General features: G+C 41.5%; 1 protein-coding gene across 1 annotated transcript; it reads right to left on the bottom strand.

The window, feature by feature from the left end:
* Nucleotides 1–2,290: 2,290 nt before the first annotated feature.
* BRS3 (bombesin receptor subtype 3) lies at nucleotides 2,291–8,414 on the bottom strand. The gene is made up of 3 exons (XM_025987850.2): nucleotides 7,832–8,414; nucleotides 5,887–6,238; nucleotides 2,291–4,122 (listed from the first exon to the last, which is right to left on the bottom strand). Exons 1-3 carry the CDS (start codon nucleotides 8,263–8,265, stop codon nucleotides 3,709–3,711), a joined length of 1,200 nt encoding a protein of 399 aa, XP_025843635.1. The 5' UTR covers nucleotides 8,266–8,414; the 3' UTR covers nucleotides 2,291–3,708.
* Nucleotides 8,415–10,832: the final 2,418 nt, after the last annotated feature.

The raw sequence follows: 10,832 nt of genomic DNA, 5'->3' as shown, positions 1-10,832 counted from the left end.
GAGGCAGGGAGGCCCACATAGGCAACTTAATAAGCAGAACAGAGGCCTGCTGTGAAGAAGTTCCCCAGAGGTGAGAAGAGAAGCTGAGGAAGGGACAGAGGGTCACTGAGTCACCATAATAATGGAGCAGTGGAGTTGGGAGCTAAGCACATTTGTACCTACAGTGGCATTGTTTGGCCATGAGACCTGACTATTGTTTTTGCTTTAACAATGCTATTGTCTCTATGAGGCCTGGTTCCTGTGTGTTATCTCCCTGTGTACCCGTAGAATTAACTCCCTGGTAACTGAGGTAGTCTGTAAGCCTCTCTGTAATCTTTTTCAAGATTTTTTGCAAGTTACAGAAACACTCAAGGTAACAAGCAAAACAAAACAAAACAAAACAACCTATATATTTCTTACAATGATGAAGATAGCACCTGAAATTCCAGGATTGAAATGTAGGTGAGTCTCATGAGGGGCTACTGGACCCAGGAAGCCAAACCAGTTCTCAGGACCTGGAAAGCCAGCTTCTCTGAATATCTTCATCTTTCTCTCTTTGACCTGTGTTAGGGCACTATATGCTGTACCCCTGGCCTAATAGGCCATGGCCTTCTTGGTGGATAAAAAAATACATTAACTTGTAAAAGCAGAGACTCCTTGGCCAAAGAAGTCTCCTGCCTGGGTTAGGAATGCTGGAGAATTACTGAAATATACCAAACTAGATTTTTTTTAATTTAATTTAATTTTATTTTATTTATGATAGTCACAGAGAGAGACAGAGAGAGGCAGAGACACAGGCAGAGGGAGAAGCAGGCTCCATGCACCGGAAGTCCGACGTGGGATTTGATCCCGGATCTCCAGGATCGCGCCCTGGGCCAAAGGCAGGCGCCAAACCGCTACGCCACCCAGGGATCCCTAGATTTTTTTTTTAAAGCGCCTATTCAAGTTCATTCTGTCCCCACTTCCTGTAATCTCAAGGTTTAGTGGAAACAAAAGTAACTCCTTTTACAAAGTTACAAAAGAGTGATGGATCCCTGACCTCAGAGGTTTGAAACTGCAGAAAGTCTTTAACCTCAAACTTGCTACTTTCAGTGGATATGCCAGTGTTAAATGTTTGCCAGCACTTTCAGCTTCAATGACAAAGACTCACCCATTGCACGTTTTGGGAATGCCTAAATTTGTGACTTTGTTTTCCTGTTTTGTAACATAGTATTATGGTCCTGTATCCTAAGATGGGTTGGGGCAGACCCTGAGCAAAACTGAGACATATACAGAATTTGTTTTTCATGTACCGACCTTTTGCCCATTTAGGACCCTCTGCAAAGAAACAAAATCTAGCATAATAACATTCCTGGCATCACAGTAGGCAGTGTGAAAGCAACTGTGGACATTGGGGTCTACTTATAAGGTAGGTTAGGACCATCTGTTAAAAAAAAAGAGAGAGAGAGAGAGACCACCCCCTCCAAAAACAAAATCAAAACAAAGCCATAGATTTTAATCCCAATTCCCCAACTCTGGATGGGGGAGCTGATGCCCTATAAAACCATTTAGGGAATTATTTTATATCAGAACCCCAAGTCGCCTACAGATTGCTAAGAAGGAAGAAAATGAAAGTTCTTTGAGTTCTAGTTTTATCAACTGCTAAACAGCTTTCTTGGCTTTTGTTATCTGGTACTTTTATCTATTTCTAAAATGCTATGTTTAGGAAAGTAAAGATGTAGTTTTTACTTAGAGTGAGGAAACAGTAAAATATCTGGGAGATTTATGACTTGAAAATAACTTAGGGGCGCCTAGGTGGCTGGCTCTTGAGTTTGGCTCAAGTCATGATCACCGGGTCCTGGAATGGAGCCCTGCATCAGGCTCCAAGTTCAGTGGGCCTCTGCTTGACATTCTCTCTCCCTCTGGCCCTCCTTGCCCACCCCCCACCCGCTAGCATGTGTGTGTGTGCTCTCTCTCTTTCTCAAATAAATATATCTTGTTTTTTTTAAAGGACTTAAATGTTATTATTAAAATGAGTTCTCAGTTATATTCTGTTACAACTATTGTTTCTTTTTTTTTTTAAGATACCTTTTATTTTTTTTATTTTATTTATTTATTTTTTAAATTTTATTTATTTATGATAGGCACATAGTGAGAGAGAGAGAAGCAGAGACACAGGCAGAGGGAGAAGCAGGCTCCATGCACCGGGAGCCCGACGTGGGATTCGATCCCGGGTCTCCAGGATCACGCCCTGGGCCAAAGGCAGGCGCCAAACTGCTGCGCCACCCAGGGATCCCACAACTATTGTTTCTAGAATATAAAGTTACACAAAGTCATTTAAAGCTTTATTTCATGTTTGTTTCCCACCACTTATTACAATGTCCAACCTAATACTAATACAGTATTGGCACCCCCACTTTCAGTAAAACAATTTTACAGAAATGTAAAGTTTAGTGTTAATAATATATATCCCCTTTTTGAGCCACATCATTAGCAAAAATTCACAACTACACAAGCCATTTAAGGAAAGCTCAAAATTGCCAAAAGCATACTCTAAAATCAAGTTTTTGGAAATACAAATCTAACTATAGTACCAAACTTTAATTTGCCCCAAGAAAACATTTTCTAAGACCACAAACCTATATTTGACACATTAATTGACAAAAGTTTGTCTGAAATAACAATTATTAAGCTTATAGAGTTAGCAAGTAGGAGCAGAGGTTGGAAAATCAGAACCTTCCATCTGATTCCCAAGGGCAGAGTAATTAGGTCACACTCTCACAGGACTTAGGCACCCATCAGGTTTAAAGAAGTCAGGCAGGAAGATGACCTGGCAATAATTGCACACCCAGATGTTAGGGATTTCATATGGTACTTCACCATTTTTTAGAAAGAGGGCACTGCTTACCAGAAAGAAATGAATTCCTTAAAGGAAGAATTTCAGACACTGGCAGGTTCACAGGTTTTTTTCAATGGAGGTCCTTCTCTGGGGCCTTCAAATGACAATAAATATGGCCACTGTGTCTGTGAATAAGGCGAGTTCGTCACAGTATTTATGAAAGATAGCTTTGCTCAGTTATCAATCAGTAGTAGTCGTGAGTAGAACTATATTAAGTCAGTGTTGACCCAGTAAGGCAAACACTCTGCCTCAGATCCTTACTCAGAACTTTATACTCGCTGACCCCCAAACATTTCCATTGTAATTGCAGAGCTTTACTTATAATGGAATAGAGATTAATGGAAAAGAGCAGTCAAAAAACCCTGCGAAGGTTTATTTTTTAGGGCTTAGTTTCTTAAGAAAACTGCAGAAGAGAAGTTTTATCTCTTTGATCCCCTTTCCATATGCAAAGCATAATCTCTAGATTTACACCACATAATAAACGCAAACACAGTTTTACGAAAATCACAGGAGTATAGGAGAAATTAGAAACATGGATGTGATGGGAACAAATAAGATTTTCCAGTGTCATATTGTTTATCTCACTCTCTCTCCTATTCAACCTCCCATAGGATTCATTGACATACAAACGTGTCTTTCTACACTTAGTGGGGCTTCATTTTATTCAGAAAGCCCAATGACAATGTATGTTGACAAAGAATCATGGTTTGTCTTTTACTTTATAAGAATCTTTCACTCCTAAGATTTCAGCACAATTCACAAACAACAAAAATCCTGACACCGTACACCTACGCATAGCTCAGAGTCGGATACACATGCTGGGAGGAAAAATACCATTTTTAATTGAAAAGCTAGACTCTGTCATCTTCCTTCTTTACACTACACCCAGTGAACAAGGTCACACTAATTTCAGACACCTGTGAGCTTCCAGGGCCTGGGACCCTTCCCATCACAGCCAGGTTGTTAAGAGGGGTATCGGTGGGAGGAGGGTCCGGCAGCTCTGTCTTGCAACAGAATAACTGAGCTTTAAAATGCTGCTGGAAGGTTTTGCTCAGCCAGTAAAGAGCAAAGGGGTTTACGCAAGAATTGCTGAAAGCCAGAACCCGAGAGAAAATGGTGACAATAAAATGAATGGCAGAGGGGTCCACGTAGGTTTGATAAGAGAATGAGTGGTAGAGATACAAGAGGTGATTCGGCAACCAGCAGAGAGCAAACAGAGCCACCAGCACCAGGACGGTTTTGGCAATTCTCTTCCGGGATTCAATCTAGAAGTGGGGAGGAGGAGAAAAATGACCACAAAAACAATCATTTAGCTGGCAGAGATTTTAAAGAGCCATTCTCTAGGTTTACATAGAAATTTACAGTTAACAGGCTGGAGTCCCTTTGAGCATGCGTTTGTGAAAGAACTGCTTGGAAGGTGTGGGAAGGCAGCCTGTGCCTATAGAATACAGCCAGTTAATTGGCATGGTAACCCATGATCTTGGTCTCATTAGTTCTAATACAGAGACTCCCAGCCCTGGTTTTGAGAGACTCTAGGATGTCTCCAATTACCTCAACGGTGTTGTAGAATTCTTGAAATTTTAATTTGATTAGAAATAGAGGCTACACAAAGCTGCTTTCTCCACCAGCAGAGGCTGACTAGGTTAGAATGTTCTTACGGGGTTCATGGAAGTTGCCAAGTCGGTACCAAAAATGGTTTATGATCTATAAGAATTCTGACCATATAGTGAAGGAATAAAAACCAATGTGTCATCCTACCTACAAGTGAGAAAATATACCTCTTAGTGAGAGAAATGAACCAGATTGAGTAAAGTCATTGCCTATGGTCACAGAGCAAAGAGAACTATTCATGTGGGTATGGCCAATGGAACCATCTCCCTCCTCGCCCCAGAAAGATAGAAATCCTCGTGTGTGTGTGTGTGTGTGTGTGTGTGTGTGTTTAATCAAATGGAACATTTTGGCAACATTCTTTTTATCCTGTTCATATTTCTGGAAGGAGGGCACACCTGGCTCTTGCAATGGTCTTAAGCTTCTGTGAGTCTCTGTGTTCTCTGCCACCAGCACTTACTTTGTCCCTTGAGCCCTCAGTTTGCTCTTCTGTGTGTAAGTGGTTTGCATTGAATAATGTTAGGGCGTCTTGCCAGTTCTATCATCCCGTGTCTTTCTATCATTCTGTTACACTTTCTAAATTTTTTTTAATTTTTTAAAATTTTTTTTATTTATTTATGATAGTCACAGAGAGAGAGAGGCAGAGACATAGGCAGAGGGAGAAGCAGGCTCCATGCACCGGGAGCCTGATGTGGGATTCAATCCCGGGTCTCCAGGATCGCGCCCTGGGCCAAAGGCAAGCGCCAAACCACTGCACCACCCAGGGATCCCTTCTGTTACACTTTCTAAAACAAAAGATGCTTCCCTTTGTAGTCTCACCTTGGGTGCTGTTCCTCAGTCTTCCACAGGATGAATAATTTTGACTTCTCCCAAACTTCAGCTGTCCCCTTTCTACCAAAAGCAGTCCTACCATGTATTGAATGCTCACTGTGCACCAGGAACTAGGTTGAGCACTTTATATATATATATATATCACCCAGTCTCCATCTTCATTTTACAGATAAGGAAATAGGCTCAGAGAGGTTAAGTAACTTGCCGAAGATTGCTCAGTTAGTATGTGGTACAGCCAGAATGAAGTCCTGGGGCTGACATACTCCAGAGCCTGTGACCCTAACAAAAATACTGCACTGCTATTGCACTTATTGCTCACAGGTGAAGCAGAAATTTCATTTCTAAATTGATGCATGAGGGGCGCCAGGGTGGCTCAGATGGTTAAGCATCTGCCTTCATCTCGGGTCATGATCTCAGGGTCCTGGAATCGAGCCCCACATTGGGGTTCCCAGCTCAGTGGGGAATCTGCTTCTCCTCCCTCTTCCTTTCCCCCTGCTCATGCTCTCTCTCTCTCTCTCTGTCTCAAATGAATAAATCAAGTCTTTAAAATAAATAAATTAATTCATGTATGAGTCCTGATTAATACATACCTGCTTGCGAGCATGGCTCTGTTCCTCAGTAGGTATGTTCAGGGTGCTTTTGTAAAGAGTCCTGGCAATTAGAGAATAATAGACAGAGATAATCGAGAGTGGAATAATATAGAACACTAAGAAACACAGCAGAGAATGTATCTCCTGCATGAGCTTCTCAGAAACAGGATAAGAAGTACACGCTTCAAGTGTCATATTTTTGTCGGGATCTTGTAAAGTATACACATTTGAAAATATAGCCTCTGGTAGAGCAATTATCATAGACGCGATCCAGACGCAGCCAGCTTTGGCACAGGTCTTCAGGATGGCATTGGAGGGCTGCCGCTCCAGTGGCTTCACAACTGCCTTGTATCTAGAAACACACAACCATAGGCAAAAATCAAAATAAATACCAAAACTATAGAATCTTGGGGTTAGAAGTGACCTTAGTGGTCATCCAGTTCTGCCTCCTATCCACATATATATAACCAAGTCAACATCAACCAACTGAAATTATTATAATTTCAAATACATCATCCGTCCCAATATTTTATATTTATGCTAATCATCCTTTTCTCCTATTCCCTAATAGGAACTATTTCAGATTTGCAATTTTAGAATTTTGTGTGTAGACCCTCTATTTAGGACGAATGCATTTTTTTCAGCATGATTTTTTGGTATGATTGAGAGTAATTCATTACTTGTGTAGAACCTTACATGTTCTAAAAGACTTCCTTTTTGCACAAGTGACTGCTTTTAAACCTAATTCTCCTTCCTTCATGAGTGAACAGTCGTCAACCTTCCCAGAAAAGATTTCCAAGAGTTTGTGCAGTGAAGAGGGTTGATTTCTTCCCTGTTCATAAGAGCTACTTTGTTGCCCAAGCTGATCTGTGGGTAGATTTAGAGCAAGGCAAGGGTGAAACCGGACACCCTTTGCCCGTACAAAGGTGCCTCCTTATGCTAACAAACCTTAAAATCTACAGCCTTTAAGTAAATCTGCCCTCAAATAGAATATAAAGCCAGTCAAAGCAAAAATCCATAAAAGACACAGGGAAAGCTTTTCCTCCTCTCAGATTCCAGAATCTGAAGAAGCTATTCCTTCTGGCACGCTAGGCATTGATTAGTTACAGGCTTCTAGCAGGCTTTTTTAAGCATCACTTTTAACGTTTGGAGCCTCAATTTTCTCCCCTGCTTTCACAGTTATTCTACACTAGGAACACAGAAAAACACAGTACGTAGACCGAAAATACCCTAACAGAGCCTGAATACACGGACTGCCAGAGGTTCTCACACGCTCTATCCATAGAGCTCTAAAAGTCAACCGGATTAATTTATTTCTCCGGGAACAAGACTGTCACCGAATGCCTATGGAGAAAACAAATACAATTAAGTGATGACATTACACTGAGTTACCAGGCAGCCGAAAACCTCACCGTTTTTCTGCCACTGGCTAATTTGATGAATTTCAAATAAATTGGATGCATGCGTCTTTTTACCATTCTTCCGGTGGACAATAATCTATATGTGGTCAATTTCACACCTATGCTGATGTTTTAATGTTAACAATATTGCACCACTAGGCTGCACTAATGTATAAAGCATGAATTGTTTTTCTTTTACACCTGGAACGGTTTGCCTTACTTACTTAATAAATAAACGGGGAGGGGGGAAACACTGTTCCGTATTCTTTCAAGCAAAGAATTACACTTCAAAGAGAATAAATTATTCCTAAAGCACACAATTTCAGCCTTTCCTCCGATGCTAACACAGGAATTTTAACATTCTTACACCAACTTTGATTTTCAATGCCCTCCCTCCGATTTTCTAATCTTACATCCACGTTGCAGACTGTAAGAAAAGCAGAATAGTAGCCTGTGAATGCTAAGTACAAGCTTTCCTCTCTCTCTCTCTCTCTCTCTTGCCTAATTTCACATCCTGACAAATAAAACTGAGAAAAGAAACCCACCTGTCAGCGCTGAGAATGGTTAATGTGAACACTGATACACCAACAGAAGTGAGCCGGATAAAAGAAAGCACCTTACAGCCAATTCTCCCGAACAGCCATCCTTCTGCAAGGTAGTGGGTTGCATCCACTGGCACACAAGTTAGCAGAAGTAAAAGATCCCCAAAAGCCAAGCTGGTGATGAAAATATTTGGAACTGTTTGCATGGATTTGGTCTTGAAAAAGACTTTGATGAGAATAGCATTTCCAAGGATGCCCACAGAAATGATCACAGCATAAGTGATGTAGATGGCACACAAAGCTTCTATTCCTGGAGAGTTGTCTCCGGTCCGTCCTTTATTTGTGGTATCATTAGGAACGAGAGAGCTTGATGATTCTGTGTCATTTGTGATTGGAATTAAAGTCTCATTAGGTGACTGAGGCTGTCTTTGAGACATTTCTTCTGAAGACTGCCTTTAATATTTCTTCTTCTCAGTTTAAATGTAGTTGATTGTCACGTCTAATGCCTACGTCTAGTAACGAGATGGTAGAACAGAGCAGAATGGCAAGCAAATTCAAGACACCCGGATCCTCCTTTCCTTCAGTTGTTCTGTGTCTCCCAGCATGCTTGGCTAAATGCTTACCGATCCTGGCATTGAAGGTGGGAGGTGGAGGAGTTTTATTGGCGTTTCCGTGACAGAGGGAGGGGGGTTTGGGAAATGCTCTGCAGTTGCTTGTTCTTCCCCTGTTGGGGAATCTTATGAATAACTAGTTATTATAAAATAACACTTACTGTTTAGTAGAATCACCCTGTTTCCTTGTCTGGCCACGAAAATCTGTATAGGTCTTGTCCGTTTTTTCCCCAGAACTCATTCATGCCTCTGCAATCAGAAGATGGTCTAATGCATTTTCTTTTACATGATAAATAAGTATGTGTGTCCCCTGAAGCACAAACTTGAATCCACTTCTCTAGATTTAATATTGGAGAGGCGCTGAAGCAACAAATCATTCACACTTTGACGGGGCTGATGTCACTTCCAAGGAGGAATAAATGCAGGTGACCCTAGGCTTATCACCTAGCTCTGACACACAGTAATTCCCCACTCTGTGCACGTTACCGGGGCCGTGCTGCAGAAGAGCACAGCAACCTTTAAGAGACAAGAAAATCCAAGCAAACCACCAGTTGCTTTGTCTCTGAATGTCCTAATCAAGCAGTTTTTGTTTTTTTTTGTTTTTTTTTTTTTACTGTTTGACTGTTTCAATGCCATATTCATTTTTAAAATGCTGTCGAGGGTTTCTCTCCTCATAAATGGTTAAAATGAACATGTTCTGTTCCAAAGCAAAATAATACAGGACCCTGCTCAGAGGTCCTGACACAAAAGGACTTGTAAGAATGAAAGCCATTCGGGGCACCTGGGTGGCTTGGTTAGTTGAGTGTCTGCGTTCGGCTCAGGTCCTGATCTCAGGGTCCTGGGAATGAGCCCCATATTGGGCTCCCTGCTCAGCAGGGAGTCTGCTTCTGCCTCTGCCCATGACTCTCCCTCTATCGCTCCCTCTGCTCCTGCTCTCTCTCTCTCAAATATATAAATAAAATCTTTTTTTAAAGGATGAAAGTCATTCTTTTCCAATGAAGGAATGTGGTAGGTGACTCCAGAGATGACGGGCACGTAGATGATGTTTACATCAAGTGGAGAAAGAAGAAAAGGAAAGCAATCACCTTAGTAGCAGCAAGAAAAGCCCCTTGTTAAGGAGGATGTAGGTATGTGATTTCTGTGTGTGTTTGTGGGGTGAGGGATTGCTTGGGACTGGAAGGCCAGCAGTCTGAAGGCATTTAATAATAACCTGGGAAGAACTCCCAAAAATGATGAAATTCTAAGGATGATCTCTCTGTGTAGTGAATTTTTTTAATAAATATGTCCATATCAGAGTTAGTCTGGGAAGTGAAATGAAAAACAGCAAAGTATTTGGCTAGCCAGTGAACAGGAGGAGCAAGCAAGGATTGCTCTTTCTACCTGACAGAGTACGTGCAATAAATTCTACAGGGAAAGTGAATGGGATGAAGTGAATCAATTATCTGGTTAAATTGAGGCCCCCCGAAACCACACCCATCCCCCCACCCTTTGTAAAACTACCCCTACAGCTTGAATTACTCAGCCATAAAACCTTTTTCTGATGGGAATGGGGAGGGGAAGTATTTGGATAAACCCAACTCCCTTAGCTTTTAAGTATACACACAAATAGTTTCATGCACTGGGCTGGCTCTTTAAGATCATCTCTACAGAAAACAGCTCTATATACAGTTCATATCTTGTTCTCACAAGCCAATGATAAAATCTCTCTGGGATTCCTGTGTGTCATGTAGCAAAGAGCAAACAGTATCTTCCAATTCACACCTCGGCTGATGGCCACACAGCACTGTTTCGTAAGAAACAAACTCTTGCGTATGAGTTCCAAAATTATCTGAATTCCAAAGATCTCAGGGCATGCTTTCATGAGGCTGCAGCCACAAGCGTGCCTTTCTTTCTCCCTGCTCCTCCTGGGCAGAAGATAGTAGTGGTGTTGGGGCGCTGCTGGAGCAGTGGTGTTCTTGGATCTCTAGAATTCCAGAATTCCAGAATATTGGAGATGGCAGTGAACTCAGAGATGCTGAAAGCAAATCTTCTATTTTTCTCAGACGCAGAAATGAGGTTCAGAGAGGGCAAGTATCTCATGTAAGGTCACACAAGTACTCAGTAGCAGAGCTGAGATGAAACAGGTTCTCTTTGAATTCTGAAAGGTTGAAAATCAGTGACAAGAGCAGAGCAACATTTAGTTCCTGACAATGAGCCATATTTGCTCATTTGGCATCAGAGACTGTATTTCTGCATGTTCTGTTAATCAAAGGACAAGGGGTTTCCAGACTAGCAAGTAAACGATGATAGATGATTCATGTGCATTTGCCTCTCTATCTACTTACTTTACCTTATAACTCATCCACAAAGCATAGCAATGTCTAGTTAATTATTCCTAGTTAAAGTTGCAGGGC

This window comes from Vulpes vulpes, chromosome X (genome assembly GCF_048418805.1).
Source record: "Vulpes vulpes isolate BD-2025 chromosome X, VulVul3, whole genome shotgun sequence".
Lineage (NCBI taxonomy): Eukaryota > Metazoa > Chordata > Mammalia > Carnivora > Canidae > Vulpes > Vulpes vulpes.
The sequence above is the reverse complement of the archived record's forward strand: the minus strand, read 5'-3'. Positions and strand labels throughout refer to the sequence as shown.

What these genes read in the sequence shown, in the direction of transcription:
- BRS3 (XM_025987850.2), bottom strand. Translation starts at nt 8,265, where the DNA reads ATGTCTCAAAGACAGCCTCAGTCACCTAATGAGACTTTAATTCCAATC. An exon ending in ACCATTCTCAGCGCTGACAG is followed by an intron (nt 6,239 to 7,831) that starts GTGGGTTTCTTT and finishes GTGTGTTTCTAG; the next exon opens with ATACAAGGCAGTTGTGAAGC. An exon ending in AGAGCCATGCTCGCAAGCAG is followed by an intron (nt 4,123 to 5,886) that starts GTATGTATTAAT and finishes CCCCACTTCTAG; the next exon opens with ATTGAATCCCGGAAGAGAAT.